The 27,417-nt window shown below is 33.1% G+C and overlaps 2 protein-coding genes across 2 annotated transcripts in view; one reads left to right on the top strand and one right to left on the bottom strand.

Annotated features, from left to right (window-relative positions):
• LOC140446044 (muscle-specific protein 20-like) overlaps positions 1-27,417 on the top strand; it is a 120,194-nt gene that overhangs the window by 48,430 nt on the left and 44,347 nt on the right. The gene's annotated exons all lie outside the window — the stretch shown is intronic.
• Positions 14,084-26,591, bottom strand: LOC140446043 (myophilin-like). Its single transcript, XM_072538549.1, has 3 exons — positions 26,435-26,591; positions 16,122-16,409; positions 14,084-14,539 (listed from the first exon to the last, which is right to left on the bottom strand). Exons 1-3 carry the CDS (start codon positions 26,438-26,440, stop codon positions 14,324-14,326), a joined length of 510 nt encoding a protein of 169 aa, XP_072394650.1. The 5' UTR covers positions 26,441-26,591; the 3' UTR covers positions 14,084-14,323.

The following is a 27,417-nucleotide window of genomic DNA, read 5'->3' as shown; positions in this document are numbered from 1 at the left end:
TGATTACATAGGGAGCGGTTGAGAGGAGATAATATAATCTACAAGGAACAAGGATTTGGACCACTCATCATCAGAGAGAGATAATTTTGTTTTCTGCAGTTTTTTCTTTTATTGATAACACAAATTTTACACGTAATTTAGAAAGGATATAAATATTTGGATTAGGAGAGTTAGAATAGTTTGGGATTTTGAGATTTCAATTAATATTGTTTGTACCATTAATTTTTGATTGTTCACGTACGGAGAACAAAATTTTGAGAATCCTTATATGAGATTTGTTTATTGAAAACTTTTGAGTGTGAATTATTTCATTATTTTTATTTCAATATAGTGTTAGATCATATGTGTTTTTTTATTATTCCGGTATTCTCTGGACCTTACCTTTCACATGTAATAGCATAGATATTGAAGCACGAATTTAACCCTGAGATAAAAGAATTAAAAATTGTGATAGAGTCATAATCATATCATTTAAATAATTTTAATTAATCAAAAAAATTTAATTAGCTAATTATTGCTTGGCGCACCAAGACTTTAAATATCACAATAACTGGCTTCCAAAACGTGGGGCTTGAAAATATCGCAGCTTTACATTTGAAGGAAGGGAAAGAGATCTGGAATAAGTACAGGTGATCCAGAGATAAAAACATATAACATTGAGGGAATTTGAATTTGAAAGTATTTTGACAATTTTTTCCAGGGAATATAAATTTGATTTATTGATTGATCGTAGTTAGTGGATATTTACTGCTTTTGAATTATTTGATTTTATTTTCTTTACCAATCGTACATTTGATATTTATTTTGAATTATTTGAATTTTACTGATTGCATATTTGATATTTGTCGTGAAAATTTAATACATTTGGGGAGAAATATTGTCGTGTTCTGAAACATATAGAGTGTTGTAAAATTTCACATTTGGCGGGGACAAAAACAGTAAAGAAAAGAAACAACATGTCGACCACAAGGAGTCAAAGCAAAATGCAAGAAAGGAAGGAGGATAACAGAGAAGAGGAAACAATTGTTGAAGAAGGATCGGATAATGAAGGAAATGTTACAATAGTTGAGAAAAAAAAAGAATTATCAGGAATAGAGAAATTATTAGCAATGATGCAAATACAGACACAAACAATGAATGAAACATCACTAAAAATGGATAGAAATCAACAAGAAACAAAACAAACAATAGAGAAAAACCAAAAAGAAACATCACTAAAAATGGAAGAAAACCAACGGGAAACAAAACAAACAATGAGCAATATAGAGCAGCGTCTGGAAAACTATGAACAGGAAATTAGAGGATGTGTTGAGGGGATAAAGAAAGAACTGATACAACAAATAGAAGAGATTAATGAAATTAAAAATGATATGAAAGAACAAGAAATGAGAATTAAAGATAATTTGGAGGAATTAGAAAGCAAACTTGAAAATGTAATGAAAGATAGTAAGACGGTCCAGAAAAAGGAATTAGAACAGTTAGAAGAAAAATTTGAAATGGCATTACAAGAAGACAGGAAGGAAATAGAAAGAAGATTAAAGCAAAATGAAAAACAAATGGCAGAAATTGAACTAAGAGGGGTAGAGAGAAAAGAAGTTATCATCCATGGAACAAGCGAGGCGAAAATACAATTTGGCGGGGATATTCGGAAAACACACCCAGTACCGTTTGTTAAAAATTTGAAAACCAAATTACAACATATTAGATATTTTGACGATTGCAAAGAAACAATTAGAAACCATTTGAAAGAAGGAGCAGCGTTATGGTATGAAAGCAAGGAAGATGAGTTTGAAAATTGGACAGATTTTGAAAATAAATTTCTCATTTATTTCTGGGGGAAAAATAAACAGAGAGAAATCAACCAAGAGCTACAGAATGGAAAATATCACGAAAAAATGGGAATATCTGAAGAAAGATATGCTTTGCAGATATATAACAATTCAAAATATCTAGAATACAAATATTCTACCGAACAGCTGGTAGAAATGATCAGCAGACATTTTGAGGAAACGTTGGAAGATCACGTGATTTTGAGAAACTATCAAGATATTGATAGTTTGTGCCAATTCCTTCAATTAAAAGAAGCGAAAAGAAAAGAAATGAGAAATAGAAGACAACATGACCAATATAATGGACCGGAAAGAAGGTATTCATCAAATTATGACCAGAGAAACCGACATCCCAGATCAACAAACGAATATAGGCCGAGAAATTATAATAATTACAATAGACAACAAAATTACGATAACCGGAATGATACACAAAATAGAACAAATGAAAATCACAACAGGAATAGAGATGCACAAAATCCTCCGAATCAGAATACTAACGAACAAAGGGACGATAGAAATAACCAGAGTTTCCAACAACAAAATAGAAGGGAGATGAATCATGTAGCAATAGGAAACGACAGACAAATTTCTAATTCTAATCTAATATTTTTAGATGCATTTATAAAACATAAAGCGATTAAAATTGTGATTGATTCTGGATCGGAGATATCGCTAATCAATAAAAAACTAGTAAAAGAATTAAATTTGGACAGATTTGTGTATAAGATTCCTAGGGTTGATTTAGTGGGTGCAAACAATAAAAATTTGACGACAGTAAACGAAGGCTTGGGAGTACAGATAAGAGTGGGAAACAAATTCCATATTATGAAATGTGTGGTGATTGAAGATTTAAATCATGATATGATAGCGGGAATTGATGAATTGAGGAAAAAAGATATCACCATAAATTTTTCGGAAAATAAACTGGAAATCAGAGCAGAACCAGACAACACAGGAGAAGAAAAGCAAACAGATAGGAAAACAAATTCTGGAAGGATCAATGCACAGGAAAAACGCAAAGAAATCGATATGACCGTAGAGGATAAACCGAAAATACAAGAACAAGATCTAACAGAAAAGAAAAAGAGAAGGAAGAAAAAGAAGAAGAGTTCGAAAAGAAAGCAGGAAAATAAGATGGAGACCAGAGAAAAACAGGAAATAGAAGGTACAGAAGAATTGTTGGCAACCGACGATAAAACAGAATGGAAGCAGGAAGAAAAAGAAGGTATCATCAGAAAAATGAAAGGAATAGAAACATGGTGCTCGGAATACCAAAGGGAATTAGAGGATAAAAATAAAACAGAAGAAAAAATGGCACTGATGGACGAGAATCCAGAATTTCGTGAAGAAGTATTATGGACAGTGAACACATGTGAACAAAAGGTGGATGAAAGAAAAATAAATTGTAGAAAAAACATGGAGAAGGAAATAGAGAAGATTTTAGGAAACCATGGAGATTTTGTTAATAAAGTAAATCAAGTGGTTAAAAATTATGAATTTTCTTCCAAGGGAAAATACTTGGAAAAATTTAAAACGAAAATATATCCAATCCCGTATAAAGACAGGCAATATACGGGGTATTTTAACATTCACGACATTTGTCAGTATCATAAGTAGATTTTAATAACATAGTGAAATAATTTGATCCTAGAAAACTTTTGTCATTTTTAAAATTTAACAAAGAGTTTTCGGCAGATCAAATGGCGGGGATTTGTTATGATATGTAAAATCAAGAAAAATATTGGTTTGTTTAAAATATTTCAAAGTTCAACAAAAAATTAAAATAATTCAGATAAGTAGGATAATATCCAACAAACATTTCGGAGAAGGAAAGTTATTAAATCTTTGAATTACCTGTACCAAACAAAATGTAAGCTTTGCATCAATCATTTCTTTGTTATACTTCAGTTGACCCGCATAAGTTTAAGTGAAACAAAAGACAAATTGAAACGGGTTTTTACAAATACATTAGTGTAGTGATTAAAGACAATAGAGGATTATAGAAAGAGGTTTTTGTTAGTTTTTAAGATTTATAGAAAAATAGTATTTGTAAATAAGTTTTAGGAAATTTATAATTATAGGTAAAAATTTGTTTGTTATCGAAATGAAGAAATGGGGGAATTGTGACGAGTTGTGATTGGCGGAGATTGAAAAAGGTGGGATAAGTGTGTGGGAGAAAGTTTAGCGAGATTGAGGAGAGAAAAAAGATATAGTTAGTTGGTTTCCAAGTCTTCAAGAAAGAACAGTGTTTGTTCTCTGTCGGTTCCCGAAATGTAGCAAGCAGTAGTGTTGAATGTTAGTGAGTTTTTGTGGAGTTAGTGTATCTGACAGAAGCTGAAACAACAAAATATTGTAAGTCATATTTCTCTACTTATATTCCAAGAGTCACTGTTCAGGCCAACGAGAGATTCAGTTTATCGTAAAGAGAAGATATTCCAAGAGTCAATTTTTCACTCGGGCCAACGAGAGATTCAGTTTATCGAGAGGAGAAAGGCTATCATAATTTGAATGATTTGTGCTTTTGAAGGAGATCATTAAGGACGATATACTTGCAACAATCTGATGTAAGATTGCTGATTACATAGGGAGCGGTTGAGAGGAGATAATATAATCTACAAGGAACAAGGATTTGGACCACTCATCATCAGAGAGAGATAATTTTGTTTTCTGCAGTTTTTTCTTTTATTGATAACACAAATTTTACACGTAATTTAGAAAGGATATAAATATTTGGATTAGGAGAGTTAGAATAGTTTGGGATTTTGAGATTTCAATTAATATTGTTTGTACCATTAATTTTTGATTGTTCACGTACGGAGAACAAAATTTTGAGAATCCTTATATGAGATTTGTTTATTGAAAACTTTTGAGTGTGAATTATTTCATTATTTTTATTTCAATATAGTGTTAGATCATATGTGTTTTTTTATTATTCCGGTATTCTCTGGACCTTACCTTTCACATGTAATAGCATAGATATTGAAGCACGAATTTAACCCTGAGATAAAAGAATTAAAAATTGTGATAGAGTCATAATCATATCATTTAAATAATTTTAATTAATCAAAAAAATTTAATTAGCTAATTATTGCTTGGCGCACCAAGACTTTAAATATCACAATAATATATATATATATATATATATATATATATATATATATATATATATATATATATATATATATATATATATATATATATATATATATATATATGTTCGGATAAGTTTCCGCGGTCGGATAAATGAAAATTACTGAGTTCTCGGGAAGAACCGCGTTGAGAGTTTCGGCACCCATTTTGGAGCCATTATCAAGAGGGATACGGTTCGGTTCGAGTTCGGGGTCTCAATCTGCCTACTCCCCAGTGTCGAGTGACAACCGGTCTTACCCTGTGTCGCTGCTTTTATACTCGCTGTATGCGCGGGAACGGTATGCGCTGACGTGGTCTGAACTGACGTGGCCTGAGCGGTGTGGGCGGGAGGTCGCTGAAGAAGGGGTCGCCATGTTGCCGGCAATCGTTTCGCGTCATCGCGCGTGTTCAAGCTGTGAGGCCGTTTTTCGATTTCGATAGCTTCACGAATGATTCTCGCTTTTAATGAGCGGATGGGAGCGATGGTTTTTGCTTTTTCGAAATCTATTTGGTGGCCTGTCTGAATAGCCCAACATCATATTCAGACAGGCCACCAAATAGATTTCGAAAAAGCAAAAACCATCGCTCCCATCCGCTCATTAAAAGCGAGAATTATTCGTGAAGCTATCGAAATCGAAAAACGGCCTCACAGCTTGAACACGCGCGATGACGCGAAACGATTGCCGGCAACATGGCGACCCCTTCTTCAGCGACCTCCCGCCCACACCGCTCAGGCCACGTCAGTTCAGACCACGTCAGCGCATACCGTTCCCGCGCATACAGCGAGTATAAAAGCAGCGACACAGGGTAAGACCGGTTGTCACTCGACACTGGGGAGTAGGCAGATTGAGACCTCAGTGCCGAGAGACAGTTCTTTCAATATAGAACACGATACTGGTACGTCTCGAGTGAGGGGAGTAGGCAGATTGAGACCCCGAACTCGAACCGAACCGTATCCCTCTTGATAATGGCTCCAAAATGGGTGCCGAAACGTCGAGTTTTAAATTCTCAACGCGGTTCTTCCCGAGAACTCAGTAATTTTCATATATATATATATATATATATATATATATATATATATATATATATATATATATATATATATATATATATATATAAAATAAAGTTTTATTTTGAGGTTGCAGTCATTAATAGGGCAGGAAAGTAAAACTCTTTGTTCGTTAATCAAGCTTTCGCAAAATTTATTGGCTTCTTCAGGATATGCTAAAATATGGTATCAGTAAATACAACGAAATTAGAACTAAATAGCATTGTATAAAACTAGTATAAAAACTTACAACATGAAGTTAATCCATTAAATTTTCAAATTTACAAAACATTAAAACTTAACTTATTAAAATTATACAGTTATGTAAGTACAATATTCTAATTTAATTTAATTTTGTAAAAATTCATTGTGACATTGATTATGTTGATGTTTGATTTATGTCAGAAAGACACTCGTTTCTGTTTATTATATTTTTTGTTGTTGATAACTAGCTCTTGATTGTTATTATGGTTACGTACAAAGTGGCGCCAAATATGAATATTTAAATTTTTTGAAATTATAATATTTGTAGTCAGAAAATCTAATATTGGAAAATTATAGTATTAATTTTCGTAAGACAGAATGTAATTATAGATATTGCTTAGTTTATCAATATCAGTTTTTTTATTAACGCATTGATATTTATTTATGCATACCATTTCTAAGAATTCTCTTTTATTTAATTGAATTTTATTTTATTTAATTTTATTTAATTAAATATTTTTAATTTTATTTAATATATATATATATATTTAAACATGGAGGTCACATCGAAACTGGACTCACATTTCGAAGGTTTATTAAATGAGCGTTACCTGTCCTCTCTCTTTCCTTGTCTAAGATACCAACGCTATTCCTAATATTAATTTTCCTGATATATCACAATTTCTATCCTTAACCTAGCTATTTCGCCCTTTGCCCTTCTGTCTGACGGACAGAAACCAACACGACTTTAAAAAATAAAAGACCTTTGTAGGTCCTTTATAAATAAATATAAAATCGTCGATATATTATATTTATTACCTAATTTCTTTACTACTACGCCACTGCTTTTATTGCCTGAACTATCAAATCTTTACACTATTTTTAACAACATAATCACATTGAAACATGTATAAAGTGAGAATCGAATCAATCGCCATTTCAAATTCTTTTCTATACATATAGGTTAATTACAGCTGATATGTGTTTTTGATATTGGTCAATACTTACTAGTAAATAAAAGAAACCACTACCTACCGTACTAAAATGCAAGTGAAAGTTGACTTTATCGATAGATGCAAAACAGGATTTATCTCGAGTGAGGTATGACATAACTAGGAAAGAGATAAATATTTGAAAATCGTAAGAAAATAATGTGGTCAAGGTTAGGCTCAATGATTGTTTTATTTTATGATTTGTCGACCTTACCTGCTTTCACGCAGATGATTGATCTACTTTTGTCATTAATGCATAGAACGGATAATTAATAGAAGAATATACGACAAGGAAACTAACAGGGTCACTTGCTTCTCGTCTAGGGTCCCATCAAGACATTCTTAGTAGACAAACAAAACTGGACCACGGATAAGGTGTTAACATTTTAGGGTAAACAAAGGATACAAGTCTAAACTTCCACACGATCATGAAAAATTCCATGCTCGCGTACAAATTCTATAGAACCGTGCATGTGTCTGCATGTGAAATCTATAATAACATTATATATTTTTTGTGAGCCTGTAGCCAGTAGCGACTGAATATTGAATGGTACATACATATTAAATTCGATTAATTTTTTCTAGGGAGAGTTTGAATGCTGTTGAAACTTAGGACATTCAAAAAAGATTAATTCTCCTGGAACAGATCTCTTTAGAGCATAATAAGGTAAAAAATATCTCTCCTAAACAGATAACAGGCTTTCTTAGAAGCCTAGATTTATTGGACTGAATGTAGATGTAGAGTATACACAAAAGATCTTACAGGTCGAAATGTGTAAAGGTTTTCGATGCCAATCGACTTCTTTTAAATCTACTATCTTCCTGCGGGACAGATGATTATTTAGTCAATATTTTGCGAACTGTCAGTATTAAGTGCCACCTAGGTGTCTGTAGTCTTATCTAGTCATATGATCCTCAGCCAGGAACGACGTGTACTAATAAATAGGTTGGTGTTAAAGCGAGGTTAGGTTAGGTTATTTTGCGAACTGTGAGTATTAAGTGCCACCTAGGTTTATGTAGTCTTATCTAGTCATATGAGCCTCAGCCAGGAATGACCTGTACTAATAAATAGGTTGGTGTTAAAGCGAGGATAGGTTAGGTTTGGTTATTTTGCGAACTGTGAGTATTAAGTGCCACCTAGGTTTCTGTAGTCTTATCTAGTCATATGAGCGTCAGCCAGGAATGACCTGTACTAATAAATAGGTTGGTGCTTAAGCGAGGTTCCTTTTAGGTCCTTAGTTAAACGAACTTAAAACAAAATCTGTTTCAATTCACTATATTACTTTACTTGCCTAACAAATAACTTTTGTTAAAACACAATGAAACTGACCCACGCTTACGTTGTTTAGCAATACTCCACATTTAATACTACAATGACAATACTTCTACATATGTACTGAATTTATAGCTATAAATATTGAAATGTCTTTTATTTATTTATAATTAGTTATAATGTCTTTACTAATTTATTATATTGTTCCTACTTTAATTTATTAAAAAGCACGATAATTTATATAAGTTTATTAATCACTAAAAATACATAATTTATTTAAAGGCGAACGTAACAATAAAATCGCGACCGCGAATCTTCAAAACTAACTGTTCCTCCATATAAAAATGTTTTATTTATATACATAAATCGCCGTTATTTCGAAAAGTCTAAAACCTTCTTGAGTAGACTGGACGGCGAAAACGGTAAGGGCAAACTGGATTTCCCATCGACTCGCCTCGAACTTTGTTTTTTATAGCATCATGTGTCAGGTAGAAATGACCTAGAAAAGACTCGAATGAATAGCATATCAGTAATAAACATATTTACCGTTTTTGGGTCAGAATTTATCGTAACAATATCCAAATTGTTTAACCTTATCATGAATAAAATAATAAAAAAAGTAAGAACTAAAAAGGATACCAAATTGGAGAAAAACAACTTAAAATAACCTGCTATGCAGACGACGCAATACTCTCTTAAAATGAAGATGATTTACAACGCATGCTGCACCAATTTAATATAACCGCCAGAAAATTTAATGGGGAAATTAACATTTCCCCAAAAAAGACAAAATGCATGGTTATAACAGCAAATTTACTAAGATGTAAATGGGAGCTGGAAGGTTAGATAATAGAACAAGTGATGGAGTTTAAATATCTAGGCATCACATTGCCAAATGAACAATATGGAGAAAAATATAGGGAAAGAAACGAAAAGCTGGATTTCACAAAACAGTCAACAGACCAATAATAACATACGCGACAGAAACACGACCTGATACAAAGAGGATAAAAGAATGTTAGAACAGCTCTGTCCACTATGAGAAGTGATACGACGCAGATGCAAGGTGGAAAACATCAAAGACTGGGTAAGAAATGAAAGAGTTGAATGGAACGATCATATAAGCAGAGTGGTAACAAATAGAGTAGTAAAGACCACCAGAGACGATTACCCAATAGCAAGACAATCAGTAGGAAGACCACGAGAACAATGGAATGACAACTTACTAGAGGCACATTAAAAAACAGACAGTTATGTCTACATAAAAAGAAAAAGAGGATATATCCAAATACCTGTGACTTCTCAATGCCAGCTTAATGTTTATGTTTATGTATAAAAGCCACTATCGACGGCGACCAAAACGTTAAATCCAGATCGGTGGATATTTAAATATTAAACATTTATCTTTATATTAAATATGAATTATTTATATGAAACTATTTTTGGGGTTAATAATTAAGGGTGAATTACCTCAGTACAGACCATCGATTTCGTAGATCCCGTGTGACAGAAATGAATCAGAAAATACATACAAATCCAGAAAAAAAAAAAAGGAACAGCGCAGCCATGCCACCCCAAAACTATGGAACTGGATTCTGTCACACGTCATACTTCCGAAGATGGAAGGAAACTATTCAAAAGTAGTTAGAAAAACTGTCTTGAAGCTCAAAAATAATCGAAAGAGGTCCAGCGAGCGGCACAAGAAGGTAAAGGTTATGCATCAATACAAATGAGGCTTGACAGCAGACATAAAGCCATTAAAAACGTTTGAGACTAGTCTTGTAGTCTAAAGACTACTCATATCGTTGTTCCAATCACGTACAATTTCATCTCCTAAGATACGTTAGGATCATAATAACAAACAAAAAACTTAAATAATTATAGAAAATAAATCAAAATCAACAAAAAAAATAACACCTATTATCAAAGAAGAATTAATTAAACTAGAACTTTATTAACATAGTTTTATTTAGTTGATTTAGATTTCAATCAAAAGTACGAAATGAATTAAACTAAAATATGTGTTTACTTAAATCTAGCGTTACACTAGACAATAAAACAGAAAATCTCTATAAAGTTTATTTCTGTAATTGCCTGTTTTCTGTATATTTTCAAATATAAGTGGGCGTAGGAAAGTATTAAAAGTATTTTCGAAACCAGCTGTTTTCCAAAAATAAATCTGATGTGATATGTACTTTGGTAAAAGAAAACTGCCAATAAATTGTTTAATGTAGTTTCTAAAAAAAATGTTGCCAACTTGTGAATTTGGTATTGCTTTAGACTAAAATTATACTATAATAGGTGGAAAGATGTGAATTTTAAATTGGGAAATATTTAATCACAGTGGAAAAATTCAACTAAAAGATAGACTATAAAACTATGCATGTTTTAAGCTCTAATTTAAAGGTAAATATCTTCAAGTTACATAATATAATCTTCTTCTTTGTGTATTAGCTATCGTCGTATCTACCTGTTCATTGTATGATGTTAGGTATCCAGGACAGTTGTTTTCTTCCGATCCAGCATTTTCCTTCGATTTTGCCCTGAATAATCAACCGAAGTAACCGATATTTAGGTTCTCTCATTATATAACAGAAGTATTGGACCTGTCCCATTTTGATGATATTGATCAATTCTCGGTCTTTGTAATAATGTATGTCTTTAGCATACGTTCGTTAGATATGTGCGCTCTCCACGGGATTATGAGCATGCGACGGTAACACCAGAACTCGAACGCTTCTAATTTGTTAAAATTTTTTATTTTTGTTGTCCAGGATTCACACCTACACAGCGGACTAGACGTAGCACTTCAATACTGTTAGACCTGTGGTCAATGATAGACTTCTACTGCAAAATACAGTAGTTAGTACAGTACCTCAGTTAATAAAGCTTTTTTGTGCAAGTTCTATTCTGGTCGAAATTTCCTCGTCACTTTAGCCACTAGTCTTCGATATGAACTTTTCCGATAACCATCAACCTTGGACACTAAATAAAAATCACAAGAGACAGCCAAACATGCGAACTGCAAAGAAGAATAAACCTAATATGGGCAGCCTATGGAAAACTTAAAGACATTTTTAAAAGCGATATACCAATTTCTTTAAAACGTAAAATTTTTGACCAATGTGTGTTCCTGTGATGATGGTGCCGAAACTTTGACGTTAACAGCTAAAACTTCTTAAATGCTACAAATAGCTCAGAGGAAAATGGAAAGGTCAATGCTGAGTATATCGCTTCGTGACCGAGTTAGGAATGAAGACTTAAGACGAAGAACAGGAATTATCGATGTAATTTCCAGAATTTCCACACTGAAATGGAACTGGGTCGGACACGTCGCCCGAATCAGTGATGAAAGGTGGACGAAGAGATTGAGTGAGTGGAGGCCGAGGTCAGACAAAAGAAGTAGAGGAAGACCCTCTACTCGTTGGACTGACGATCTCAATAAAATTTCAAGGAATTGGATGGAAAGTGCTCAAGATAGAGCACAATGGACAAAAATGAGGGAGGCCAATGTCCAGCAGTGCATGCAATGGGCTGGGTGATAATGATGATGATTTCTTTTGAATGTTATATGATTTCGCTGTTCTATTCCATTTCTTATACTCTTTAAAATTTCTTATTTATAACAGACAAGGGTTAACCACTTTTTAATAAAACAGATGTTAACAAATGTTGTTCCCTAACAAGTAATTTTGGCTCTATCGTATACGGATTTAATGATTCTCTTTTAAATACTAAAATTTTGTGATTTATTTGTAATTTAGATATCTGTTGTCGTGTGTTGGTTTTCTGTACACCTGAGTCTTATATCCTGCATACTTTTTTGAGATTAAAACATCGAGAACATGTAATGTATTATTATATTAATTTTCTATGATAAATATTATTCAAAATTCTGCCTTGAGGGTCTGTTTAAGTGCTATGAGATCTATCCCTATACAACCACTACATGTTGAAGCTTATGCGCTTCCTCTTGCGATTAGAAGAAATTTATTAAGCTAAAAATGGGTACTCAAAGCCCACTCAACAAATCGCAAATTATTTTCCAGTATATGTCAACTTAACGAATCAGATCTCACTCAAAAATATTGGATTCAAAAGCCATCACCATCTTTGTGCACTGCTTTACAGAACAATTCTATTTTTTCAAATAATTTAGCCAAAGTGGACAAAAATTTAGACTTCTTTGCTCTCTTCCATAAAACTAAAGTTATAATACCCACATAAAGTGACAACAACAAAATGAGCAACAATATTTTGAGATCTGTTTTGAACTGTTATAGTGACGCCACAGTTATATACACGGACACATCTAAATCAATAGAAAGGACTGGCTGTACCTATTTTCTACCCTCAGGAGGTTCTGAATTTAAGTACAAACTTTCCAATGAGTTTTCAATTTTCTCGGCGAATCATTGGCCATACTCGAAGCTTTGAAATATGTTAAAAGCTCTTATATTAAAAAATCGTAATTCTTTCAGATTGTCTTTCAGTTCTACAGAACATAAAAAACACTTTTGCCCAAAACATTTAGTAATCCTTATATTTTTTAATAAAGGATCAGTTAAAGCACTTAGCAGACTCTGGCTTTAATATAAAATTTATTTGGGTTAAGACACATATTGGACTTAAGGATAATGAATTTGTAGATTACTTAGCTAAAACCAGTATAATATCAGGCACTTATATTCTTATATTCTTTATGTGTAACAGATGCCATTACGATCTAAAAAAACAGTTTCTGTTTCTGTTGTTTCTGTTGTTTCTTGTTGAAGGATAATGTTTCATTTTTTCTGTCTTACAGTTTTTCTTGGCAATATTTATCAAACCATTTCCTTGTTTTAGTCCCGCTTTTTCCCATTATTAGTTCTGCTGTCTCTAGGATTGATTTTTCCATTTGTTGCCAGAGCCTTTCGACATCATTGCTCTACTTTATTTAGATGCTGTTACATTTCCTTTGGGGTTAGCTTATTGTTAACCGATATCCTAGCGGTTAAATATACGTATAATAAATCAACAAACACTGCAATCCATAATCCAAAACCTTATGTATTTAACTAAATTTCCACACCAATACATAGAATAAAGGAACCTCTACATCAATTTAACTATCCAAAGAGTTCAAAATATCACAAATAAAACGAGATAGTTGGCGAAACTTAATAAGTTTTCCATTAATAATCTTATAACGTACAGGAAAAGAAATTAGTAGAGCTTGGATCCTCAAATGTAATTCTAAAATATGCGTTTATAATATGCTCTTATCACATAAACAATCAAACTTACGTAGATCTATTGCTTAACCTCAGAAAATCAATATTCCATAAAAATTTTTAATATTTTAACAATTAATAAAGTATAATCTTTTTTATTTTTGCGAAATACAGAAATTTAAAGTTCATTGTTAAGTGTAGTAATTCAATAGCAACATGCTGTATTTCTTCAATATTTTAATTATGCGTTTAATATGCATATTTAGCGTTTCCAAATTTACAAATAAATTGCCATCTGCAGTAACTACTGCAACAATTTACATGACTGCAGAAAGTGCTTTCCTAAAGTGCTTTAGGAACAGCTTTTAAACACGGTTAAAAGAAAACACAAATGAATCTAAACGTATATTGAAAAAATTAAGAATAATATTAAGAAAAAGTTATTTTAGAAAAAGTATATACGTCTAAACTTTAATTACAAAAACAATACATAAATAAATACCCCATTTACACTGAATATATTAATTTAAACTCGAAAGAGCTAGGTAGCATGCTGCTTGTTGTGATCTTTATTTATAAGGTTTGTTTCCAAATATTGCTAATACTCTTCCGAGTTGGGTCTCTAGAAAATTTTACATATGACGCGTGTTTCCGAAACCTCCATGTCCAGATTGAGAAGCACCTTTGTTGAAACCCATTTGGAGGTTGAGTTCTCCTTCGTGCGCCCTAAGTTGTTCCTCGGTAAAGTTCCTTTTGTTTTCATCGGCCATCTTAGGTCCTAGTGTAGGACCATTCCATTCTGGATGTTTTTGGGTGATACGACCCAAGGAGAACAATGAAATAGCAACCTGTAAAGAGATTTACCTCGATAATTAAAATATCCTTAAGCATCACTAATAATTTTTTTGAATTTGTCGTTAAATCTATAATATGTCTGACTACGGACACGGCAACTAAAGAAGAAGTCATTTTTAAATTTCTAAAGGTAAAAATTTAATAAAGTTAAATTTTACGCTCTTGAAAGTTAAAACATATTGAACGAGGAAGGACACCATGCTAGAAAGAATAATTAAGGAAATAAGGCATTTATAAATAAGACAATACTATGACAAATTAAATACTCTTAAAATTCGCAAGACTGGGAGAAAACGAAATAGCTGCGGAAATGATAAAAAATGGAGGGGAAGAACTACAAAAAAAGATGTATAGCTTTGCCAAGAGGATATGGGAAGAGGAAACTATGCTCAAAGATTGGACCATAGCTTTATTCTGCCCCATGTACAAAAATGTGAAAATTACAGAGATGTTGCTCTGTTGGATAGTTGTTATAAGGTATTAGCCAGGATGCTAAGATAGATGTGGATAAGAGAGAGACTCAACAGATTTGCTAAACATAAATTAGGTGAGTATCAGGCCGGTTAAGTTAATACATCAGTGACAGATCAGATTTTAATACTAAAAAAAACACGACTAGCTGCTATGAACATAAGGTAACCCTTCATGCGCTGTTAATAGATTTTAAACACGCATATGATAGGATAAGAAGGAATAAACGTATGAAGCACTGAGTTTCTTGGGTATATCCGTAAAAATGGTTAGATTAGTAAGAATGATTTTGAATAGCACACGAAATCCTGTAGTATAGAGAGGATTCTCATCGGGTGAATTTGAAGTGGAAAGATGTCTTAGACAAGGAGATCCATTACCCACGATAGTTTTTAATTTGGTATTGGAAATAATAATCAGAAATAGTCGAGTTAAAATGACCGCATCCATTTTCAACAATGAACATTAATATCTGGGAGAAATTGGAAAGATGGAAAAGGAAAATGCTAAGAGCTATATATGGAGGCAAAAACACGGCCTAAGGTTGGGTGCGATCAACAAACAGGGAGCTAGAGGAAGTGTATAACGAACCAAGCATCACTCGCCTTATAAAGGGTGAGATGGATGAGGCACGTGATTAGAATGGAAGGAAAGAGGATGCCAAAGATTATCCTAAAACGGGACATTCACGAAAAGAAAGAAAGGACGACCCAGATAAAGATGGCTTGATAGCGTACAGGAAGCTATCAGAAAACAGGAAATTGATCGTTGGGTAGAAAGAGCAACAAACAAGAATGAATTGAGGAGAATAGTAATTCAATTTAGTAGGCAAGGAGCACTATTGGAAAATAAGCCCCCAATTGATACAAGTTTCGTAATAATATAATTGTTATATTAATTGTATTTTAGCTCTAGGCCATCAATGCTTGTTGAGCTTTGTAAATAAATAAAAAATATGTAAGATTAACAGTCAAAACATCCTGATGTATTATCTATATTTAAAATTATAATGCGGAAACTTAAGTCATGGAAACAAATATCAAAGTCGGAAAATTTTTTTGTCGCTTACTCTGTTTTATGTACCTGATTTTAAAAATGTCTCACCTGTGCGATATTCCTTCTTTCGAAGAGATCAGCAGTCTGGAAAATTTCTTCTTCCGGTAGACCGTATTTTTTGGCAGCAGCTTGAAACCTTTGGATGTTTTCCATCAGCTGGAAGTTGGTCCCTTTGGATTGAATTTTCTTGATACATCCAGGTGTAAGTTTGTTCATCAGGTTACATAATACGACGCCATCTTTAAGAATATCTTCGAATTCTCCTTTGGGAACTGGTTCACCTAGGCAAGCGAAGATCCAGTTGAGGACTTCGGCTTCGACATCCTTGTTACGTTTCTGAAATAACATAATGTATGATGAGTTTTATATTTCCTAGATTATGTTTTTATATTTTAGTGCAGCACTTATAAAAATATCTGTAGTGTTTTCTGGTTATGATCCACTTTTTACAATGGCAAATTAAAAACAATTTAATATACATAAACCGGTATTTAGACGCCACGCCCTTCCGGTAGGGATCTATGGAGGAGTATTACCAAGCCGCAAGCCCTTATCTCTTGCCGTACTGCTCCACCATAGGCCGATCAGACACCAGTATATTCTAGTCTAAGCCTCAGATTCATCTAGAATTTTAAATTGCTGCGTTAGCCTTTTTTTATTTTTCTGTACACCGAGCTGGGGCTCGAACCCACATCCACTGAACCATTCGACAGTGAAGCGAATGAGAATCGGCCGCCTAGCTCGCTTGGCTATCTGACCGACAAAAAAAAACAATTTAATAAAACCATAAAAAATATAGAGAAAATAAAACGATATAATATTGATCTAAAGGTAACGGTTTATTTAAAAAAAAAATATATAATTAAATAAATACATATAAACAAAATTTACAGTAAACAAAGCATGAAAGAAAACACTTTCGAATTCTGCAACAATAAAAAATATACCTTTGTTTTCCGGAGATCTCTTTTAGCGTTAATATCGTTTTATCTTATGTCTTAATTTTGCTTAGGTCCTAAGATGAGTTATAACTTTTCACAAGAAGAAGAAAGAAAATCGAATATGTATTTTATATAAGTTTTAGAATATTATATATAAAAAAGTAAGAAATATGAATATAATACCTAATGAATGACTGTACAGTTTCCATATTTACCATTTTTATTGGTGACAGAATTTGAACTTTATATATTAACTGCTTTTTATCACAATTTTACTAACTGATGTGGCAAAAGCCAATCAACTATAAATTTTACATATTACAATTTATTTAATTCACAGAAAATTTAAACTTATAAAAAAATTATTAATATAAATGTCAAATCATATGCCAAAAATGATATTTTTAAATACAGTCATCTATCCTATTATGATAAAGACATTTTCTATTTATACGTCAGATTATAATTACATATACATAATATACATATACATAATATAATATATACGTATAAACTCTGTTTCTCTATACAAATATTGTTGAAAATATTTTTTATTTATTTTATTTATACATACTGCTTATTTAATTTGTACAATAAACTCATATTTACTGAAATCGTTGTAAAAGATTACTGTTTACGAAAAGTAGAGTAGATGGCGCTTTTGTAAGTTCTGTCTTTAGTTGCCCCTGAACTTCTTCTTCTTCTACGGCACTACAGCCCAAAATGAGCCTTGGCCTCCTTTATTTTTTGCCTCCACCCTTGTCTGTCTGTGGCTGCTCTTCTCCATACACGGACTCCTAAAAGTGCTTGTGCGTCGCTGCTTACTGTGTCTTCCCAGCGCTTTCTTGGCTTTCCAACTGGTCTCTTTCCCTGCATTCTGGCGTTCAGTGCTCGTTTTGGTAGCCTATCCTCTCCCATTCGTATCACATGTCCGGCCCATTGCAATCTTTGTATTCTAATGAAGTCTGACAGGGGTGTTTCCTTATACAGTTGATAGAGCTCGTTGTTATATCGAATTCTGAAGATTCCGTTTTCCCTCACAGGTCCTAGTATTCTCCTCAGTACTTTTCTTTCGAATGTGTCGAGTTTGTTTTTGGATGTTTCTTTCAGGACCCATGCTTCGCTGCCATAACATGCTATTGGCCGAATTAAAGTTTTATAGATTCTCATCTTTGTATTTCGGTGGACACTTTTAGACCGAAATATATGGGAGAGGGCAAAATAAGCTTTGTTTGCCTGCGTTATCCTTTTTCGTATTTCTCCATCCTCTGCTCCATCGGCATATATTTCTACTCCCAGGTATGTAAACTTTCCAATCGTTTCAATGTCATCTTCATGCATTTGCATGAAGATGACATTTCAGTTGCCCCTGAACCCATATACAGTATTCATAAGCCACATAATCTCCAGACAAGGTTCAAAACAAAGGTCGGCTACATGGAAGGTTCAAAATTCTGAAACAATTTCAAAATCCTAACCAAACAAAAAACTCGCCCTCAATTTCACCTCAAAATAGATTACATCATTCTCACTAATCCACAAGACAAAGCCGAAGTTTTCAAAAGCACCGAAAAATACTGAACCGAGGGAAGTTTAAGACATACTCAATAACCTACAGTACATGGAGAACCATCCTCATCCGATGATGGCACCTGTGCAAGAGGACACCGTCAGGCAGATGAGTAACCACGGTAAAATACGTCTCTTGGCCCTGATGGCATATACAGAAGATGCCTTAGAAAACTTTCAGAAACTGTCCTACCGCTGCTAGTCAAAATAATCAATGCATGTCCCTTGCTGAATTACTTTTCTACCTCCTGGAAAGTATCTAGCACGATCATGATTTCCAAAACAGGGAAAGCCCTTATCAGCACAGAATTCTGTATACCTATATCTCTATTAAAGATACTAGGTAAAGTCTATGAGAAGATTCTTAAAAAAAGACTTCCAATTTGGATTCAAAGCTGGAGGGAGCAACCTTCATCTCACAATCCATTAATGAACAAGGCAAACTTGCCGTAAGCAATTTTCTAGACGTCCAGAAGTCATTAGATTAAGTCTGTCACGATGGCTTCTAATTATACATTATTATCTCTCGAACCGGCAATCCGCATCAAAGTTGCTAACCAATTTTCCACACCGTCCACTCCATAAGCTGGTGTTCCCCAAGTCTCAATTCTAGCACTAATCTTCTACACAGTCTACAATAGCGACCTCCCCCTTCCTACACACAGATCCGAGTATATCCTACTGTATGCTTACGATACTGAATTTCTTACTTTCTCTCACTTTCTGTCACAATATGTATTCAATAAAGCCCAAAATCAATTAGACAAAATTTTAAACTGGTGTAAGAAATGGAGAGTTAGATTTAATCCGTCGAAAGCATACACTATCCTATTAGATATCCTGGAACTCATCAATATGAAGAGGAAGGTAACCAGATACTGCTCTACGGAGAGAGAATCCAATTCAGAAACTTGGTATCCTATTTGGGAATTTAATTTCATAGGAATAACAACTGACATTAAAAACACTCTAAACTGACCATAAAATGCTTGCAAACCGCTAAGGTTTGATAATTTAAATGAATAATCCAAGTTCGAATGTATTAAATGCAAATACATTCCATTGGCTGATATAATATTTGAGAATTTCACTAAATTCTATTGATAGCTACCTAAAACTATGCGAAAAGAAAAATTTCTCTTCATTTGTCCTTGTTCCTTCAACATGGATAGTGAATTGCTCATTGATTACTTCTAATATACCTAAAAGGCCAGTTACATTGAAACACTCAATGTAAATAAATATATCAGTTAAATTTTAAAGAAATTTAAAATAATTTCTAAATTGAATAGATTACCACATAAGCAAGAAGTGTAAGGTAAAAGACAATCATCCACATTAGAAATTTTTCATTTTTTTAGAAATTAATTCCATTTTGATGCTTCTGTAGGTATCTTTGTCAGTCCGTGAATTTCTTACTTCCCAGGTTTGGCTTACTGTTGCAGGAATATCAGCTTTTCCCTACTAATTACTTAGCTGTTAGTCGCTGTTCTTTTTTAACAGGATTATCACTGGCGATAGTTAAAGGTTGTGCGCGAAAAACAACGGATAAATGTTTAAAAACTTATTAGTGTGGACGAAAACCTATTAGATTTAGTGAAACCCAAAAAATATCCTTCGAAGAACTGTACATTAATGTTTCTTTGAAACTAAAAAATAAGGCTAAAATCTCAAACCTGTATTAATAGGTGAGAATGAAATCGCATTTTCCTAAACTGAGCCAATAATCATTACAGGATCTTAATTTTTGATATACAAAATGATGCCGGAATTCAAACGTAATTATTTACAATCAATTCGGGAATATTGTTTGGCAAAAATAATGATTTCTTACCTTAACAAGACTTGGGTTAACGCCGGACATACAGATGGCAAAGTGTGGCAATATAAAAGAGTAAAAAATGCTTGACAAGCCTTTGTTACATGTTACCGACATTATTGCGAGCAGCGTCAGGTAAAGGCAAGCGTACTCCACATGCTTCGAGAACTAGTTCGAGAACATAAGGTTCAAAGCCTATTTATGCGTATATCTTGAATCATTCAATTCGTTGATAGTTAGTTAATGACAATCGAAATTATTGCGATCAACTCGCAATCATCTATCTTCTTCTATAATTTTCTAAATCTCTAGTTGTAATAAATACAATTTTCACTTAATTCTTTATTTTTCTTTAAAAATATATATTTTGTGTGGAAATAAAACCTCTCAAATATTCTGTTACAAAAAATAATTATCTGTCATATATATATACAAATGTCTAACGAAGTGAAATATATAAGCATACCAATAAATCTATTTTTATTTTCGAATTTTCTTTGCCTCACTAAGATGCTCTCGTTCATGAGATGAAACTAAAGTTGAGTATCTTCAAAGATAGAAAACCTTCAGAGACAAGTCGTTTAAAACAAAAATATACGATCGTCACTACCGAAAATATCTTCTAAAAGCGATCTATTTTAAACCGTGTTATGAAAATTTTCATTATACACACCAATTAATTCACGCATTTAGTAAACATAGAACGAACATTTTTGCAAAACAAAATCGGTTAAAAGAAAAAGTGGGCAGTAGTACTTGGAACTGGACTGGTTTTTCGTAACTAACAATAATTTTGTGAGTTTAAAAATTCTCCTTATGTATTCAATCAGAGCTTTATTTAAATCCTCTCAATTAATACAAGTATTAAAAAAATAAATGGAAATAAAATGAAAGAACAGAAAGCTCAGCAAGAGCACAAAAAATATATTTACAGCAAATTAAATCCAAGCTATGATTAACTAGAACCAACTCAACCAATACCGGCTGAGAAAGGGATCCGCTATTGAACCCTCTTCGATTCAATGTCATCATGGATGGAGTATTAAAAATGAATGGAATATAACCAACTTATAGAAAAAATGTCAACAAAAAAAAAACATTCACGAGAATAGTCCAGAACAATTAGAAATTTATATTTAAACTTAAAATTAAGAGAAAAGTAGGAAAACAATATTAATAAAAAACCGGTAAAAAACTGTTTAGTTGAAAATATATTTTTACTAAAGACTGCTTGAATTCGTGTTGTTGTCTGTGAGTCAGTCTGTCTGTCTCACAGACAAAAATTCACCTTGTTCCAAGAAAGAGTTCTATTTAATTTGTGGTCAATAGGTGAAAGGTCACCAAAGTTACAGATGCCTCCGGATGTAAGAAACGTAGAGTTTTGAAACTGGGTATTTAGTTCCTTTATGAAATATGTATCTACATATATGGTTTGTCAAATTTACCAAATTGTCAAAGGCTTCCATTATATTTGTATCTTTCTAAACAACTTCTGCTACACTTTTCCCTTCTTTTAAAAATCTTGTAAAATTTTCTTTTCTTGGATTGTGGTTCATGGATTACAGCAAATTTGAAATTGACAAACAAGATAATTCATCACTCTTTATACTCTTTATTGTAGCCGAAGATAAGCATGTTTATAATAACATAATGTATATAGACATGTACTGAATATTTTCCTAAGAATACTGCACTCGAGAATTTACAACAAAATAGAAGTAAAACTAAGTGAAACACAATTTGGTTTCAGAAACAACCTCGGAACCAGAGAAGCACTCTTCAGATTGCAGGTCATGGTTCAAAGATGTATATCGGACAATGGATATTCGAAAAGACCTTTGACCGAGTAAACCATGACAAACTTATAGGTGTCTTGCAACAGGTGGGAATTGATGACCGAGACCTTCGTATTAGCAAAAATTTGTATTGGCATCAATGTGCAAACATACGAATTGGACACAACACGACGAAAGCAGTGGAAATACGACGTGGAGTGAGGCAAGGATCTTTGACACCTCGCGTTTTTAACATCTGGCAACCCTAATTTGCGACCATATTTTTTCCTCAGATAACCTTATATCATCATATTAAAAAATATAGCTTTATTTTGATATTAAAAACATGCATATCCGTCATGAGCAGCGTATTTTATTAAAAAAATAAATGACCGAAATTTTTGTTCAAAAATTAACAAAAACAAAAAAAAATGTTTTGTTCAAAAATTAATTACTACTAATTGAATTAAAACTGAGCATATCTATGTTTTAAAGACCTGATAAAGGTTTTCGATCGCATCCAAGTCGAAGACGTCTTACACCTACTGTATAAAAGAAAAATACCAATCAATATTATACAAACCATCGAAAACATCTACTTCCATATTCGAATACAGGCAAAGATAAATGGAAAACTAACACAGTATATACCAGTACAAAGCGGAGTCAGACAGGGTGACTCATTAAGCCAACTTCTCTTTAATATAATAATGGACGAAATAATACAAGCAGTACGTAAAGGTCATGGTTACAGCATGAAAAACAAAAAAATCCAAATATGTTATGCAGACGACGCCGCATTAATGGTCGAGACAGAAGACGAGCTCCAAAGATTAACACACATCTTCGTTACAACAGCCAAGAAATACAATATGATAATATCAGCAGAAAAAACCAAATTTATGACATAACAACATCTAAATACCCACTATGATGTAAAATCGAAATTGATGGGAAAATAATAAAGCAGCAGGAAAAGTTTAGATATCTGGGAATAGATATAACTAGTTACGGAGAAGAAGAAGAAGTACGACAACCAAGCTTAAAAGCAAGTAAAGCAGAGGGATGTTTTAATGACACAATCTGGAAAACCCTAGGACAAGACATAAAAACAAGAATCTATAAAGCAGCAATTAGACCTATATTAACATACACGGCGGAGACAAGAAGACGTAAATGGGTGGGTGACAAAACGGAAACAGGAGTGGAACGAACACATTAGTAGAATGGCAGAGGATAGAATAGTATGAATAGCACGAGATAAATCACCAAATGGACGACAAGAAAAATATGGTGCGACAATTTAAACAATTTAGGAGGCTAATGTTGAAGAAGAAACAGGCTTTAAAGCCTACATACAAGAAGGAAGAAGAAGAAGAAGAAGAAGAATTAAAACAATTGTTTGATTAACTACGTTATGAACGTAGTGATCTTGCAGTAAAGTCTCGTACTAGTAGGACATAGAAATAAACATAGAAAAAACGAAATACATACATGTGTTCAAACAAACAACAATAATATTTGAGACTATCAAATGATGGTACACTCAATAAAGCAATTGCAGAAAAATGAACACACGGGAAAGCCATATCATTACTAAATAATATAGGGACTTACGTTGAGACCTTTGACAGGACAGTTGCTATTGACGAATTCATTATTGTTTTTACCAGAAATACATCCGACTGGTAAAAACAACAATGGATTCGTCAATAACAACTGTCAGAGTCCGAAATGAGTTCACTGAAAACTTTACGATAGTCCAAGGATTAAAGCAAGGAGACGGGCTGCCACCGACACTATTCAACCTGACCTTGGAATATGCGATAAGACAGCTGAATATAGGAAGAGGTAATCTCCTAACAAATAAATCAATACAGATTGCGGCCTATGCCGATGATATCAGCATCATGTCTCGCAGATCAGAAGAGGCGGCAGAAATATATTCACAATTAAAAACAAAGGCAAAAGAGACCGGACTAGAAATAAATATTCAAAAGACAAAAAAGTTAACACAGGCAAGAGCTAAGGGAAACAGACGCACAGTTGAATTAGAGGACGATATTGAAACGGTAGAAAGTTGCACAAATTTAGGAGTTGCATTAAACACGGATGGAACAGAAGAACCAAAAATTAAAAGAGGAATAGTAAAGGGAAACAAAGCTTATTTTTCACTCGATCCTGTGTTTCGCTTCAAAAACACACACTGGAGATCGAAAATCGGGATCTACAAAACTATTATCAAACCAATAGTATGTTATGCATGCGAGACATGGGTGATAACTGGAAGTCTTCGAAAGAAAAGTCCTAAGAAAGAAATTTGTACCTATTAACGAAAAGGGAATATGGAGATCCAGGTATAACCATGAACTCTACCAACTGTTCAAAGAGACACCGATATCAGAATTCGTTAAACTTCAGAGACTTCGCTAGGCTGGTCATGTAGTAAGAATGGAGACAGAAAGATTGCCGAAAAGAGCCCTAGATAGTAAAATGCAGGCGCAAGACCAAAAGGAAGGCCACGGAAAAGATGGGAAGCTGAAATGGCAGCGGACGCGCCAAATTTGCTAGACGGGAGAACCTGGAGAACATCGGCGCGGGACCGACAAGGTTGGAGGCATAGTTTGGAGAAGGCCAAGGCCCGATTTGGGCTGTAGCGCCATTGGAGAGAGAGAGACGTTGCGACCAAAGTATCTTAAAGGAGAATAAACACAATTACTAGTTTTATTGGGAATAAGCCACAATTTCAGTTTAAAATTCCGATGTGGAAATCGAAACGTCAAAAATAATTTTATTTTAAACTTAAATTGTGGCTTATTCCCAATAAAAATAGTAATTGTATTAAGATGCCTCAAAAATAGCTTCAGAACAATATTAAGAATAAACACAGAATGAATAATAATATTGTTAAGCGTATGGTAAAGAATAGTAATCAGAAATAGTCACTAAAAGAGTAATCAGAAAAACGCTTAAGGCTGTAAAATGGATTTCGGAAGAAAAAGTCAACAATGACAACATTAAAAACAAATAACTTAAATGGTACGGACATATCAAAAGAATTACGAAATTACGAAGAAATGCAAAAACTTAGAAGACATAAAAAGGAGACGACCAAATAAAAACTAGATTAAGTCTAAAATCAATTTGGAAGATAGTCTTAAAAAACCACCAGTGGCTAGACAGAGTCGATTGGGTGACAGATACAACATAGAACATTTTAAAACCGATATGATATATATATATATATATATATATATATATATATATATATATATATATATATATATATATATATATATATATAAAGAAGCATAAAAGCTCTCAAACTTGACAAACAACTGTTAATTCATTGTGGGATTAAAACGATATAAAATATAAAATAATAAACTAGTGTCTAATAAAATATATTAATCAAAACAGTATAATCAATAAAAAGGTAATAGTTATTTATTGTACAAGACGATAAAATTGTACTTTATCTTCGAGGGCGTTTTTTAGCGTCGAGACGTCAGTCGAGACGCTAATTATGCTCGAGAAGATAATGAGATTTTATCGTCGTGTGCAATACATTTTTTCCTATAGCAAGACTTCAAGTTCAGGTGAAAAATAGAATTTCAAAGAAAATTGTAAGTTTTAGCACAAAAATCGCAATTGTGTTGCTCCGTTGCTAGGGATATGAATTACTCTGTATCCAATATAAAATCAATCCAGTACCTCGAATCAAGTGTTTAAGCAAACGAGAAGTTGTGATGCTCCAAAAATAGATATTTCTAATAATGTTAATTGTAAAATTTCAGTTGTTTTGAATCCTTAATGTGTTTGAATTTGTAAATTTTATTGAATAAAAAAAAGTTAAAACATTTTATCTACTCTTGCTGTTAAAGTGTCACTTTATCTACCCTTGCGGTTAAAGTGATACTTGATCTACTCAAAACAGTTGTTATAGCAACACTTTAACATTAGCTATGGAAAAAAATATATTTAAAGATATATGCACAAGAAAAAACAGTATCAAATACAAATTATATTTATGTTTAATAAGTCACTGTCAAATATCCTAATACATTACTCAAATACTGTTTTTGTCAGTATTTTATTTATTGTCCATTAAAATCAATGTATGGCGTTAATTAAAATTTTAAAACAACAAACTGAGCCCAAACTCTCACAAAAATGAGCAGATGTTCTCTAACCCATTAATACCGACGTTATTTCTGGAAATTTGACGTGTGAAAAATAATTAAGAGGAGTACTTACAGCCATGACTGCTGAGCTCGTTTATATCCTGGCGTCGGGATGCTACTGAGACGCCGATTCACAAGTGTTAGACTTTATGTTGAAACAGAGCGGAGGCGTATTAGGTGCACACTTGTTTTTTAATATATAATATCAGTTCTATTTCTTCAAAATTAAGTAATCGAACGATGATCGAAAATAAAATCGAAATTTTTGCGTAGGACGAAACAGTTGCCAAAAGAGAACATGTCTGTCGGCGAAAAATTGATAAAAAATTTATTTGAAATTCCGAATGATGTATGTTTCCTCTGTGTATATGTTTGTTTATAAATAATCCTGATCGTCAAAGCTGAAATTGTTTTAACTTTATTTTTTCTTATTAGCAAACTCGAGAAAAGCATAAATATGCTTTATAAATTGGCGTATTACGAAACAATCTTAAAATATACAAGCTTTAAATGCAACGTTTTGTTTTCGCGGAAGATATAATGTTGTGCCCTATACAATTGTAGTTATAGAAAAGAAAGTTTTTGACAAGTTAATTTTGCGCACAATATGACTAGCGCAGAAGAAAAAAAACGATAAACGAAGTTTTTATTCAGGGTCATTAGTAGCTTTTTAATTTCGGAGATTATACTTTCATAATAATCCAAAAATCAGCGAAAGGTTTGCCCTGGGGGAGATTGCCACAGTTTGCCACTGTTTTTTTGAAACCGATATTTAGGCAATACTGCAATATGCAAAAGGAAATAATGAGAGATCTCTTGAAATAGAGGAGATCCATATATTGTCTGGCAGTCAAGCGGCACTGGCGTGACTGAAGGAAGTGACGTCTAGGTTTGGAACTGCGTTAAAAAACTGAATTAACTGGAAGACCGGAACAAGGTTAAGCTTGTCTGGTTACGGAAAAGCAGTACAACTTACAAAAAGAGAATCGAACGAATCAAATGAACCGGCTTTAACTCTGGAAGTGCCACAGACTGCAGTAGGGCTCTAGAGGACTG

This window comes from Diabrotica undecimpunctata, chromosome 7 (assembly GCF_040954645.1).
Source record: "Diabrotica undecimpunctata isolate CICGRU chromosome 7, icDiaUnde3, whole genome shotgun sequence".
Lineage (NCBI taxonomy): Eukaryota > Metazoa > Arthropoda > Insecta > Coleoptera > Chrysomelidae > Diabrotica > Diabrotica undecimpunctata.
This window is presented reverse-complemented; position numbering and strand designations above follow the sequence as displayed.

Bases quoted from the DNA above. Each gene is read 5' to 3' on its own strand.
- LOC140446043 (XM_072538549.1), bottom strand. The intron at 14,540-16,121 runs GTGAGACATTTT...ATCTCTTTACAG, and splicing joins AAAGAAGGAATATCGCACAG to GTTGCTATTTCATTGTTCTC.